The sequence below is a fragment of the Coturnix japonica genome, chromosome 21 (genome assembly GCF_001577835.2).
Source record: "Coturnix japonica isolate 7356 chromosome 21, Coturnix japonica 2.1, whole genome shotgun sequence".
Lineage (NCBI taxonomy): Eukaryota > Metazoa > Chordata > Aves > Galliformes > Phasianidae > Coturnix > Coturnix japonica.
In genome coordinates this window covers 2,064,893-2,079,372 of record NC_029536.1, presented here as the reverse complement: position 1 = coordinate 2,079,372, position 14,480 = coordinate 2,064,893, and the positions used below count along the sequence as shown (strand labels likewise).

General features: G+C 45.8%; 1 protein-coding gene across 6 annotated transcripts; it reads left to right on the top strand.

The window, feature by feature from the left end:
- Positions 1–109: 109 nt before the first annotated feature.
- On the top strand, positions 110–14,241 carry SCNN1D (sodium channel epithelial 1 subunit delta). Of its 6 annotated transcripts, none has more exons than XM_032448721.1 (16): positions 110–450; positions 526–1,808; positions 4,418–4,936; positions 6,542–6,641; positions 9,396–9,730; positions 10,112–10,364; positions 10,476–10,669; positions 10,788–10,891; positions 11,081–11,244; positions 11,439–11,534; positions 11,666–11,783; positions 11,894–11,972; positions 12,187–12,244; positions 12,655–12,710; positions 12,875–12,950; positions 13,169–14,241. In XM_032448721.1, exons 5-16 carry the CDS (start codon positions 9,411–9,413, stop codon positions 13,517–13,519), a joined length of 1,869 nt encoding a protein of 622 aa, XP_032304612.1. In that variant the 5' UTR covers positions 110–450; positions 526–1,808; positions 4,418–4,936; positions 6,542–6,641; positions 9,396–9,410; the 3' UTR covers positions 13,520–14,241. The 6 variants fall into 6 exon arrangements, with proteins under 6 accessions (XP_032304612.1, XP_032304614.1, XP_032304611.1 ...); XM_032448723.1 differs by having other exon boundaries at positions 110–922; positions 1,244–1,808; XM_032448720.1 differs by having other exon boundaries at positions 110–1,808.
- Positions 14,242–14,480: the final 239 nt, after the last annotated feature.

Genomic DNA, 14,480 nt, shown 5'->3' with positions numbered 1-14,480 from the left:
TGGGGCCTATGGGGCCTATGGGGCCTGTGGGGCCTATGGGGCCTATGGGGCCTATGGGAGCCTATGGGAGCCTATGGGAACCCTATGGGAGCACTATGGGAACCCTATGGGAGCCTATGGGAGCCCTATGGGGCCTTTGGGTTTGGCCCAGCGTTGTTACGATATGCTGATTGACCCCATTCCTCAGTCTGAATGTGCACTCAGACCTAGAGATAACCCTGACCAAGGGATCTCGAGTAACTCTGTTCTGCTTTCCCTTTAATTCGATTGCATGTGAGATGCTTCACTTCCAGGCCGGCCTATGCCCAATGAACACCATTGGTATCAATAGACTTTGCTGCCTTCCATCTAAATACGGTTCCATTTAATTGACAGATGTCTCTATCTCCAGCTCTCATTGCCCTAACGACCATCTACTGGATGAAGTTGTCCTCTATGTTTAATCTAAAGGTAACTCCTTGCTTTAAAACAAGTATCCTCCCTCTGGTGGGTGTTTCATCACCACAGTGTGTGTTTCCTTAACAGCAGTGCATTGCTATCCAAGAGATTATCCCACCTTGAAGAAGCCAGACCCCTTTGATTTCCTAGGACACCATTCCCCATCATTTTGTGTTGAAAAAGAACTAAGAACTTATTCCTAAACAACTCCAACCTGGATCGTTATCTGATGTTTCACATAAGGGCTGCGGTGGTTCCCAAGTCTCACTGATTCGTTGTTGATCATGAAGCAATCGTTCTATTGTATGGAAGTTCCAATGTGATTTATCTGCCTTCAGTTGAAGCACGTGTGCTTAATCATTTGGTGAGCGTCACCCGTTTCGAGCTCCCTGGATTAAAGGCAGCAGCAAAAGCCAAACGTGAATCATAAATCCATAATCACTGCTGTTATGATAGTGATCAATGCTGTTCGTTTATAGGTCAGGTGAGTATTTCCAGGCATCATACATTGGGTTTTTACCTTGTTTTCTATATACTAAGTTGGAGGGGCAGCAGATAAACTGCTGGCCTCAGGTGACCCAAATAAGAGCACAGGTAATTTAGCCTGAGCACCACAGGTGGAATCCTCAATAAACCTGCTGAACCCAGAGCTTTCTATTTCCTCTCCTGCCTGGTGAAGGACAGGGTGACCTCCTTTGTGATGATTGACGTGAAGCTATTAGTACTTACAAATTAATTCCTGCATGTTTCTGAGTCAGAAAGAGCAAAGGTCGCTCCTCTTCCTGCTTTATTCCCCTGATACCAGATAACGAACTCCATCACCGGGATTCTGCTCCCATTCACCTCTCCATACTGTGCTTCCCTAAGGATAATTGGCACGCAGCTATCAGTGGCCTAATGACATCACCAAGAGATGAGCTATGGCATACCAGGTTCTCTTTATTGTTCATCACTTTCACTCAGAGCCTTTCACCGCTTCCGCACTTGACATTGGTGTGATTGCCTTTTATATCCAAAGTGCAGCATGCCTGGTATTAGAATGTTATTAAGCTATTACTTTGCGAGATGGATGGATGCTTTCAGAAGCCATTAGGAAGGCTGTGGTTTTGTTGCTGTCGAAATCCCATTAAAGAAAGGTAATCCTTACAGTTAATCATTCTTCATGGAGATGGTTTGGAATTTCAAAGCACGTTTTTGTGTCTAAACGTTCTTTTTTTCCCCTTCCTTCTTTAAAATGACAGTTTAGTCCTGCAGTTGGATTGAGGCTGAATGGAGCAGCAGTTTGTCTTTGGTGAGACACAAAACGAGCCTTGCTGGATGCTCTGATTTGCTCATTGCTTTCAGCCAATATTCCTCTGCATGACCTACAGGTATGTGCCCCCAGCACAGCTGAGCCTTTCAATGATGAAATGTTTCCTGCCCTATAGAGGTCACTAAGCAACACAGATGACTTTAGGATTTATGTCTGCCGGCACAGACTCTGAGCAACCTGAGAAATAAATATATGGAAGACATTATTAGAAATAAGACAGCAATGCAGCTCAAATAACAGCCAGAATAACAGCACGGCATCTCATCTCACAGTTTACACTGAATATTCATGACAACGTGTCCCAGAGAATCTTCCCTTGAGGGGTGCTTGGGGCGTATATTGAAGTCTGTGACAGATTAAAGTGAGCCTGCTCTTGTTCATCGCAACAGCAAGAAAATACAACCTTACTTTATTTGCACTCCAATGTTGTATTTAATGTGTAACAGATATATATAGCAGATGACATTCTTGAACAAAGAACAAACCTAGCCGCAGGGGGAAAGCAGGGCATGGGAAGCAGGGGATGTCTTGAATGGAGTTTCACAGGTAATTGCTGCTGATCTATCAAGTCAAAGTCGATGTTCAGGCTCCACTGAGAAGTGCCAGAGGTGGAGAGGAGAATCAGGGTGTTTTATGTTAAGCTACTTTTCAATATTAAGTAATAAAAAATGCATTGCTTACATTATTGGCTTCACTATCAGTCCTTGTGTGATGAGGGAATGAATGTGTTCTGAGGGAAGAGGGAATTTGAGGGGGAAAAAATACATTAAGCAAAGGAGAAAGCCTTCTTGGTGTACATTCACTTCTTTATCTGTAGACCTCTGTGTTACAAATGGATCCAGAAGTGAAAATAATCTCTGGATCTTATCCTCTTATGCTGATGAAGTGGTAAGAAAGTCTGTTATGTTAAGCAATGTGTGTTGCAAGGATCTCATTCGACGAGGCTGGAAGCTAAAAGCTCAAAGATATGAGGTCTGATGTGTGGAGTTCCCATTGCACAGTGCTGGAAAATACCTGCAGGGTTGTTAAATGCACAAAGAATTCTGTTTGTCCAATGCAGGAGTAGTGAGTAGTGTTAAAGTATCAGGTGAGATCTAGGAATATGTCTTAAAAACATGTTTAAATGCTACAGCATGACTACTACCCATCCTGTTGCAATTAACAAGCAGTATCAAAGCAATAGTCATCATCGTGCTTACATGGCAGCTTACATCACCAAAGCTTTATACAAACACCAATTAACCCTCTCAATAATGCTGCCAAGTGTCATTACACCTGTTTCAGAGATGAAGCAACAGAGAGAGGCACAAAGATTTGCCCAAGATTGTACAGCAAGAGAAGAGAGAAGTTCAAGAGTTGAAGGCTTTCAGATCAGCATTTCCTTGCACGTGCTTTGGCCCTTGTATGTGGGTGGAGGGTCAGCTTTGTGGTCTCATAGATGGAGCAAAAAAGTGAAGTCTTCACATTGCATTTATTTCTTGTTTTGGATAACGTGCCACTCTTGGCAAGCAGAAAGCCTCCAGCAAATAGGATTTAGTCTTTGTATGGGGAGGGTTTGGAGATTTCTGCCTTTGGGTGGGTTTTATACAGTGTCAGTCCATCTCCTTTTGGTTACAGACCATTCCTGGTCTAACTTCTGGGGACTTTTTATGGAGGATTTCCCTTAGTGCTGACCACACAGGTCAGACTGGGAATATTTGGGCTGTTACAGTAGATTATTCATTCCACATTACTCATGGTTACATACAGGTTTTGGAAGCCATGTGGCAGCATTTCCACTCTTTAATTGGCTGATAAAGTTGTCCTGAACATGGAAAAAATATGAAAAGCAGATGATTAAAGGCAAATCTTAGGGCTTGCCCTATCAGTGCAGTGTTTTCTTTATGAATAAGCACACAAACATCACAGCAAACAGACCCAGGGTGCACAGGTAGTAATGGACCTCCTAGTATACGTGTCTGAAAGAATCAGAAAGAAACCATGTGTGATACTTACATTGGTCTAGAGCTTCGTGTAGCTTCTGATATTATTTCAAGGGTAGAACGTGATCTATTTTTTAAAGCCAGGTTTTATCATAGAATCATTAAGATTGGAAGATACCACTAAGATCTCCAGGTCCAACCCAAATCCATCCCAATGTGCACAGTGGCCACGTCCCTCAGTGCCATATCTCCACCTTTCAGTAACACCCCCCAAGACAGTGACTCCATCCACATCATCTCCCAAGGATCAGCCTGAATTCAGAGAATTATTGCTACACCTGCTAAGGTTTCCATTGCTGAGCTGTCTGTATGTTTGCCATGATGGTACCAGCCCTATGGCATGATTGAACCAGATGACCTTAGTGGTCTTTTCCAACCTTAAGGATTCTATGACATTGCACTTACTCTCAGGCACAGATGTGCTCATTAGGGGGAGAAAAGCAACTTTGAGAGGCTGCTGATGGAACATATCTAGCATTGCAGCTGAATTTAACCGAAAAGCATCCAGCTACAAAGGTATGACAGCTGCCACAGCCATTTATGTAATAGCTAGTTTCAGTTACTGATTTGCTAATGACTGTTTTGCACTTGCGCAGTTTGTTCCCGGTTTCTTCATTCCTCTCCTTCCTAGCTGCCATACTGTAGTGTCTCTTCCTCTTGTTGACATCTCTTCCGGCTCCCATAGGAAAGCCTGGAGGTGGTGGACTGAATAACCCCAACGCACTGCTGGCCCACGTTGCGTTGCCATCTCTCTGCTGGGTACCAGAAGGAGCAGCAACCACAGTGGGAGAAGAGAATAGAGGATCCAGGGATAACATCTGCCACTTTATCCAGGAGCTTGGCCAACAGCTTGGGGAGATTTGGTGTTCAAGCATGATGGAGATGTGAGAGCTGCGATGCCAACACAGCCGTATTACATGTGCCTACAGAAGAGGTTCTCTCTGTTGTTCTCTAACCTCTGCCAGTCCCGGCTGTGTTGGCAGTCCTACAGATCCTGAGTCTGAGCTGGAAGAGGGCAAAAAGTCCATTGGGAGGAGGACTTCACCACTTTCTTAGCCTTTGAAATGGCCAAGGCGAGCAGGTGGAGCGCCTCTGAAGGCCTGTGACGATAGAAACACATTGAGAAGAGAACAGGAAGAGAAAAAGGAGGAGGTGTTATCCCAGAGGGATGACAGGAGCAGCGACACACGTCTTATTCAGGAAGGTGAGTGAGTGGAAATGAATGCTTGGTCATACTGGAGCCAGCAGGATTTTGCTGCTGCAGCTGCATTTCGGCTGTAAGCGCCTCTGGTGGAGGCGTAATGAAAAGCAGGGGTTACCTGGGGCCTCTTTGTAACCAGGGGTGTAATTAGGGAATATTTAAATGCCAGTGACTAGCAGAATGTGCATGTGCTCATTGCTGTGATTTCTGGGCTGTGTAGGGATGCTCCAGCTTCAGCCCAGATGGGGATAAATCCAAGCAATGGGGAGCTCAGAGCATCTGGGAGCAGGTTTGGCAGCCCTGTGGTGTTCAGAGATGCTTTGGCCAGCAGCAAGCCAGCACAGGAAGCCAACCCAGTGCTCCCCTGCTGCTGCAAGCAGTGCTATTTGTGGTTTCTAGATACAGATCCCCTTAGCCACATCTCCAAGCGTCTCATAGGTACAACCAGGGACAGCAGAAAGCAGTTTTGTGCCCAGCTCTGAAAGGAAGGCAAAGCAGTTCTGAGTAACAAGAGACAGAAAAGGCAAAGCCCGGTGTGTGCCAGCTCAAGCTCATACAGCACAGCCAACCATGGCGTGCAAGAAGTGCTGGGAGTTGCCTATTTCTGTACTCACCCACAGGAGTTTGTCTGCCTTTGAGTGGGAGGAGGAATAGACTGGCTCATCCAGTGGCCATAAAGAAAACCCTGTGAGGGAGTTCCCAGCAAAAAGGAGGAGGCAAGGCACACCAATGCCAGAGTGGGGAAAGCTGGGTTGGGATGCAGCATCCTCTGCAGTGAGGGGTAGTGTGGGAAGATGGCTTGGGGAGTGCCTGGAGCGGTCCAGGAGAACCAGCTCCATCCACCCAGGACCAAGTGACGTGAGTAGAGCCTGATTTTCTAAGTGTCGAGATTAACATTAGATGTATGGAGGCTGCTGGAGGAACAGGAACATCTGGAAGGCACAGGCATGGTCAGGGATAAGGATGGAAAGTAATGGGACAAGTGTGAGAGCGTGCAATAACATCAAACAAATGCAACAAGGAAGAAAGTTAATAGCTAAAAGACACTTTGTGCAGTTAGTGGGCAGCAAATTATGGCATGATGTGCTGCAAGGAGAGCTGCTGGGAGTTGGGTTTGGGTTTTCTTCTTCAGTTTGGGTTCCCCCAGATCAGCATGCAGTTCAGTGTTCCATTCTATCATGGGTATCACCAGGTGCCTAAGGAGCTTAAGATCCTGGACCAACTGCCATGTGCAATAGCTGCAGTCTCTGCTCTCTGCCTGCAGGAGGTTTTCTACCTTCTTTGTCACACTGATATGAGAGAGGCACGTATACAAAGGTTTGTTCTGAATCACTTTCATTCCTATGTTCATCAGTCTGTCAGATGGGAGAGAATTGTCTTCTCAACCACAGCAACGAAAGCCAGCACAGAGTCCTTTTCTGCAGCACAAAAGGTCATTCTGTTATTTACAGACTCTTTAACACCAAGCTGTAACAAGCCAAAGAGTTTTCTTCCCTTCTCCTCCCAGCTTAGGACATGGGATGACAAATGAGCAAGGGCCAACAGAGATGGCATCTTGCTTGGGGGACAGCACTGTCTGCATATCCAGTTCTTCTCCATTTCCCGCAGGAAAATCTCCTGGCTGTCTGGCAACACATCAGAACAATTCTTTCTGAGCCAATCTCTACACTGAGGCCCGCAGCCATAATGAAGCAACAGAATTTGCCGTGTGAGTGTTCATTGTGCAACGATTTCATTGTCAAGGATTTATTGTTTGCCGTTTGCTATTGCACAATATCAAGTGGAGAGAGAAAGAAGGGTGGGGGACAAATAGATGAACATGGCAGAATTAGGTTTTCAGTGTTGTGAGGTTTCAAATGAGGGTTTGACTGCTTTGTCCATTAGTGAGGAGCGGCTCTGCTGTAGCTGTTGATTCAAGAACCAAATGGATTTTATTTTTCACTTTAGAATTTCATAGAATCACTGAATCATTCAGGTTGGAAGAGATCTGTCATGTTATAACAAGCCTCTTCAGCTGTGCATCACATATAGGATGCCCTGGTTTAAATCACAATTAGTGGCTCATATTGAACCCATCCAAGTCCCATAATCTGAAGAGCCAAATTCTTAATGGCTATGGGAAAATCCACTATAGATGAGCAGTAGTTTTGGAGAAGCAGGAAGAAATCCACTGCCGTGGGTACCTTGCACTGACTGAGTAGTTGATCATTTCAGATTACAATGAAGTATGTAATTCCCGAAGCACACATGTGGAAACCTTAATGGCTTCAATTACCAGTGATCATGCAAGCCGTGGAGAGAAGGCAGAAAACTAATTCTGTGATAGGGAAGCTCAGAGCAGGAAGAACCTTCTAGGATCCGTGGCTAACTCAATAGGTATTTATGAAATACAGCTAAAAACCTGTTCAGGCCATTGAAAAAAAAAAGGAACACCCCCTTCCCCTCAGTCAAACCAACCTTAACCCAAGTGTAACCCTTATGTTAACTTGTTTGTCCAGTTCATTCACTTCCTATTATTCCCTGGATCATACTTTGAATAATTTCCATGATTTGTTTCTTAACAAGTCCTGCCCCTTTTGATGTCATCGATTCGATCCATATAGGCTGGAGAGTTCCAGCCTATCTGCAGTTAAAACAGGCAGCCCCAAAGTGTGGCACCGAGATTGTCTGCTGCCCAGAGCTGAAGGCTGAGCTCAGTGCCTGCTCTAAACACTCAAAACTTTCTGCCAAGGTACGATTAGGGGTGGTTTGCAATTTGGTCTTTGTCATTTTGCTGTGTCTTTCTGGATCTATGTACTTCTGATTTGTAGCTCTAGGTTTATACACACATGCTTCAGTATTTGCCTGTATGATGTTTGTACCCTTGCTCAGGTGTTTAATATGTTGAGCGTGAAGTTGCTGTGATGATGGATGAGAATACGCCTGTTTGGGGGTTGGAAACTGATGATCTTTGAGGTCCCTTCCAACCTGAGCCATCCTATGATTCTATGATTCTGTGATTCTATGATTCCATGGTTCTATAACCTGCAGCCTCTCTCCAGGCGTCTATCACCAACAGGATGGGCCACTGCTCACTGTGATAAGTGAGTTAGGGACAGGCTGACCTGGGAGATGGGTGAGAGAGGATATCTCACTGCCTGTACTTGTGCTTTGAAAGGCTCTCTGTTTGCATTGCTGTACTGCTTTTCCCCATTTTGGCCTTGCAGTTTTCATTTCCAGCACTTAAGGACTCATTCAATGTATGAGTTGAGTAACGCTGAGTAATACAAGGGCTGAATGTAGATTGGCATGAATGTAGCCTAGCATAAAATCTAACAACAACAAAAAAATGTGTTTATTTAGGGACTCATTTCCAGTTTGCCATGGATAATCCTTTTGACTTTCTATGTTTGTTGCATGGGGAGGTTGAGTTGAGGGGGAAGGCATTGGAGGTCAGGATGCTTCATGGACCAGCTGAGCTGCAGGACTCTCCTTGGCTGCTTGTTCACTTCAACAGTGCTTTAGTTGTGCACTCAGTTCTTGGCTTCAATCACTGTTACCATATTACATTTGGAATTAAGGTCGGAGCGAAGTGCCACGCTCAGCAAACGTCTCCTAATAGCGTCACAGTCACGGTGATTCACACAGAGCTGTCATGTTGGAAACTCACATATTGCAGGACTTGATGGCATAGTTCCACGTACTGAACATGACAGCTGATACTGAAACATAGGAAGATGCCCTCAGTCCATGCTGACGAAAGCACGAGCATAAATAATGTTCACGTTTCCATCAGCACAATTCAGGGGTAATTTAGAGCAGCAGAGCAGCCTGTTTAGTTACCATGACGAAGAAGAGCTGGGTTTTGATTTCCTGTTTTGCCACTCTTGGATGATGCTCAACCTCTATTCTTCCTTTTCTCTTCTGTAAAACAGAGATAACCATTCATAAAAGGATTTGTAGGTCCCAGTTTGTCCCTTCCATATACACCGAAGTTGGACTCACTCTTTGATTCCCTGGCATAAGGTTGGAGCAATGCTGGTTCAAGCCATGCTTGAAGCTCCCCAGCCTAGTGGGCTCCACCTGTAATTTGCTCATATAAATGAACTGCTTGCATGTTTGTCCTGATAAATGGTGGTGCAACGCTTCAGCACTAAGCGTTGGCCCTTCGTATTCTTAGAAAGAAGGAAGCTGCACGCTCCTTGGGCTGCAGACTTCTCAGCAGCGTGGGGATTAGTCACGTTAACTTTGCATATCCACACTAACAGAGATGTCATCGGGTGAGTGATACAAACACCTGAAGTCACTCAGGCAGTGGCATGTAAAACATTCTTTTCTGCTCTCTGCTGTCCAGACTCTGGGAAGAGGGATGTGGGCCAACAGCAAACTCATTGGCACCCCATTGGAAAGCACCTATAGATCAGCAGTGGTCATTCTGGAAAGCTAATAAGATCTTTTTTTTCTTTCCTTTTTTGTTGAGCAGAAACAGAGTTAAAGGATGGAGCAGGAAGCGGCGAGAGAGGAGGAAGAGAGAAAAGAAGGCTTGATAGAGTTCTATGATTCCTTCAAGGACATGTTTGAGTTCTTCTGTAAGAACACAACCATCCACGGCACCATCCGCCTCGTGTGCTCGAGCAGCAATAAGATGAAAACAGCCTTTTGGACACTGCTCTTACTTGCCAGTTTTGGCATGCTCTACTGGCAGTTCGCACTCATGTTCAGTCAATACTGGGCCTACCCCGTTGTCCTGACCATGTCCATGCATTCAGAGCCCAAAATGTTTCCAGCAATTACCATCTGCAATCTGGATCCATACAGGTAACCTGGGCTTTGCCTTTGGCTGCAGCTCTGTCCCTAGCTACAAGGGCCCAGAGGCAGCTACTGCATGCATTTGTCCATAGCTCAATCATAATGTGCTGGAGTGATGCATGCTAAGATCCTGCCTGCTCGTTTGTTCAGACAAATGGCTTTAAGGAAGCAATAAAACTTCCATTGAAGTCTGCGTGACTGCGCTCGCCATACACAGCTCACACAGTTGTGGTGACTTATCAAGGAGTTTTCAATTACATCGTGGGGGAATTATGTAATTTCCTCAGAATAATTATATAATTGGCTGACAGGGAGGCCTGTTTGTGCAGCCGGTTTTGCCTAAGAGACACGTGGATATTCACAACGAGCCAATATCTCTTGTCCTTACAGATTTGATCTGGTTAGTGAGCACTTGGCTCAATTGGATCGCATGGCAGAGAGATCTGTTACCATTCTATATGGCATCAACACATCCGCCAGCTTATTCCATGTCAACGAGAACAGCATCCACGTGAGAGACTTGCCAAGCACAGGAAACCACAACAGATCCAGCTTCAAACTGAGCCAGAACTTCTCTCTACTGAGAACAACTGAGTTCAATAATAGGACAGGAAAGAGGCAGTCCCTTGTGGGCTTCAGACTGGTAAGTGTGGGCTCTGTCCCCATCACACTCTACCTGAGGCAAAGAGAGAATCACAGCATCATAGGATCATGGCTGTGCTGAATGCCTCCATATCTTCTTCTTCTCTCCCAGTGTAATGCCACAGGTGGGAACTGCTTCTACAAGACCTACTCATCTGGGATGGATGCGATCCTTGAGTGGTACAGGTTTCACTACATGAACATCATGTCCCAGCAGCCAGTTATAATCAACATTTCTGATCACGAGGAGAAGATAGAAGACATGGTCTACTCCTGTCAGTACGATGGGGAGCCCTGCAGGCCCAGGTACTCTGCTGCCTTTGATATTGATGAGGATATCAGCAAAACTCAAGGGGTTGGGAGTTTGAAACTGAGCCCACACCTGACATCTTGCAAAGCTGATTGGAATCTGTCTTTGTTTCAGTGACTACATTCACTTTCACCACCCAGTCTTTGGAAGCTGCTATACTTTTAATAGCAAGGGAACAGATTCCTTCTGGACAGCAACAAAACCAGGAATTCCTTATGGTATGTTATTTGGCAAAGGGTGAAGGAGACGTGCAGTGGTTACCTGGCCATTCCTGTCTATGGAACATCAATGACTCTTCTGTGAGCTAGGAGAGCAGTTCCATCAGTGCTGAGAGTTCAAGACACGATGACATTCCTACTTTAACCCCAAATAAGTTGTGTTAAGCTTCCTTCTTTTTTGTCTTGCAGGACTTTCCCTTATCCTGAGAGCAGAACAGAAGGATCACATCCCACTCCTGTCTACAGTAGCAGGTGTGAAAGTGATGATACACAACCACAACCAGACGCCGTTCCTTGAGCATGAAGGCTTTGACATCCGACCAGGCATTGCCACCACCATTGGCATCCAGCAGGTTTGGCTGCTGTCTTTTCCTTCTGATGGCATAAAGATATGAGGAGCTGAACTCTGTGTTGTTAGCAAAGCATGTATATATTTCTGTCCTTCCTGTCCTTTGTGTGGCGCTCCATCCAGACAAGTTTACATAGTGATGGCTATGGCCACCAATTAAGGCTGCTAATCACTCAGGCCTTTCTTCTGTGTCCACAGGACGAGGTGAATCGCCTGGGTGGCAATTATGGGAAATGCACAACAGACGGCAGGGATGTGAAAGTTAAACTCCTCTACAACTCCTACACCCTGCAGGTATTGTCACTGTGGCTGGTTGAGGTGCCCATGTATTCAATTCATTCCTTACTCTCCAGAGAGCTTTTACTCTCCGAGCACTGGAGAACTGATGCCTTATCCATTCTTTTGTGTCTTATTCTTTTTTACAGGCTTGTCTGCATTCCTGCTTTCAGCACATAATGGTTCAAAAATGTGGCTGTGGGTATTACTACTACCCACTGCCTCCCGGGGCTGAGTACTGCAACTACAACAAGCAGCCTGCGTGGGGTAAGGGAAAACATGCTGTCCTGTCCTCATCAACACGTCATAGGGCAGAGGTTTGAGGAGTGTCCCATTTGTTCACCTTCCATTCCCTGAGTGTATTTCTCGTCCCCCAGGCCACTGCTTTTACCAGCTGTACAGCAGGCTCAGGAACCACCACCTGAATTGCTTTGATCAGTGCCCCAAGCCTTGCAGGTAGGTCATGGAAATGGAGCACGATCAATATCAGCTTTCAAAATGGAAGGAGATGCTTTGAAAGCCAAGTATCACAGAATCATGGAGTGGCTTGAGGAAAGGAGCCTTAAAGGTCATCTAGTCCAACTGCCCTGCAGTGAGCAGGGATGTGTCTTGCTTCCGAACAACAAACCAAGAGTCAAAGTGATTGTAGTCTCTGTTTTTGTCCTAACAGGGAGTCACTCTACAAGGTGTCTGCTGGGACAGCCAAATGGCCATCGAGGAAGTCTCAGGTAATCCATACAGACAACTGTGGGGTTTAGAGGTGGGACTGTATCCATGTAGCTATGGGAACATTGAAAACCAAAGGCAAATAAAGCAAACTGGTCCCAAACTTGAGCACAGGGGAAGGACTCCATAGCTGAGATGCCAGACTGAGATTCTGGAGTGGCACATTCTGTTCCAGCTCTAATCCAAACCTCCTTGTGACCCAAAACAAGTCACTGCCTGAGTTCCCACCTACTAAATGGCATTAATAACTTTCTGCTTTCAGCGGGTGTTGTGGTGTAGTAACTCACATGTCACTGTGTCTGAGGTCTTGCAATGGGAAGCACTGTGAGTCAAGAGGTGGCCTATGTAAAGTATTAAACATACTGAAACTCAAGAGACAGGATTGTCAGTAACATGCGTGTATGTGCTGCAGGACTGGATCCGCCAAGCTCTAAGGCATCAGAATGGATATAATTCTACAAGCAACAGGTTAGTGACCAAGAAAAATTACAGCTCTTGAACTGTGGATTGACTTTGTCTTTGTAGAACGTGTAAAGGTTACACTAGAAATGGAGGGGGCCCTATTGCTGAGCATTAAGTGTGTATAATCAAGACAAAAAGGCCTCACTGACTGTTCCTTTCCTCCAATGCAGGAAGGATATTGCCAAGGTGACCATCTACTACAAGCAGCTGAACTACCAGTCTGTGAATGAGTCTCCTTTGCTCTCGGTAAGGCTTGTTCTAGATCAGCTCTCATTAATTACAATGTGCTGTGTGTGGTCAGAGGGAGGACTATCCCCCAGGGTGGGCTGGAATTATTCTTCCTTAGGGATAAGCTTCTAAATGCCATAGTTTACATAGACACAGGCAATTAGTCCCCAGATGATGAACAGCTAATAGACCTGCTGGCTGTATGCAATGATTTTGTCCTTTGATTTGTTCCACAGGATAATCTGCTTCTGTCCAGCATGGGAAGCCAATGGAGCCTCTGGTTTGGGTCCTCGGTGCTGTCTGTAGTGGAAATGTTAGAGCTGCTCATAGATACGTTGGTGTTGTCTCTCCTCTTCTGCTACCAAAGGTTCAGGTCGAAGACACTAAAAGTAGCCCACACCCCCTCCATCCCTAGTGTGAGTCTGACCCTAGAAAGCTACCGTGTTGTGCAGGAGGCTGGGAAGGACATTGCTCCTGCCCATGGCCACACTTCAGGACTGCACATGGCTGCAGCCAACAGCAGTGACCCACATCCTGCCCAGCATCCAGCAAGGCAATACCTGAGCACTGCCCAGACGTGGTGCTGAATGGATTCAGGTACATGAAGAGCAGCAATTCGGGTACAGAACTAAATGGTTAAGAACGTGAGGCACAGAGCCATCATAAGGGCTGCATCCTGAGCACAGGCATCACGCCGAATCCCTCTGTTCCTAATGAATAACCCAGGGATGTGAGCGCTGTACACAGCCCTCCTGAAAACCTATTCGCAGCTTTTCACTTAGAAACCCTCGCAAGGAAAACCACCCCGTGGTGTCACACAGGCCAAGTGCATTTCATGTGCAGAGAGAAGTCAGCCCACCACCAAAGGGGGGACATCAACATGAGGAAAGGAGTGCACACACCCCATGGTCAGGGATGATGATTTGACATAAGCTGCTCCGATCACAGCTCTGTCCTTTGCTTATCACATAGAGGACCAGGCACAAAATGCTTCAGCCCTGGTTATTTCAAGTGGGACTCGCTGTCTCGGAGGAATGGATTGAAATAGGGCTGGTCACTTTTCTCTGCCACAGAAGAAGCAACTGAGATGAACACAGCGCTGCGTTTTTCCTGCAGCCCATTTATAGACGTGCTTTAATGTTAATATTTGACAGTGACTTACGTGTACATAAACCAACCTATTTATTTCTGATGGCGTAGGTTTTACTCTGTTATAATTGTGATGACTTCCTGCATTGTGAAGAAAGCTCCGAGCTTTGTTTTCTAACTTATTTTTGTCATAATAAAACGCTCTGAGCCGCAGAGCACGGCTGCAAATTGAGTTTGCTTTGGTTTTGCTTCCACCCAATATTGGGGTTTATTACTGTAGAGACACTAAAAGGGAAAAGCAAACCTGCTCCCCATCTGCTCGTGCTGCCTTTAGTAGCACCAAGCAGTGGTTCGGAGGCAGCACAAGCACAAGCAGCAGCTTCCAGCCTGAAGACAGCTTGGAGGAGCCTTCTAAAAGGGTGTGGGGTAGTTGTCAGATCAGCAGCTGCCTCTGTATGA

Bases quoted from the DNA above. Each gene is read 5' to 3' on its own strand.
- SCNN1D (XM_032448721.1), top strand. From the start codon at position 9,411: ATGGAGCAGGAAGCGGCGAGAGAGGAGGAAGAGAGAAAAGAAGGCTTG. The intron at 11,245-11,438 runs GTTTGGCTGCTG...CTGTGTCCACAG, and splicing joins CCACCATTGGCATCCAGCAG to GACGAGGTGAATCGCCTGGG. The intron at 12,951-13,168 runs GTAAGGCTTGTT...TTTGTTCCACAG, and splicing joins ATGAGTCTCCTTTGCTCTCG to GATAATCTGCTTCTGTCCAG.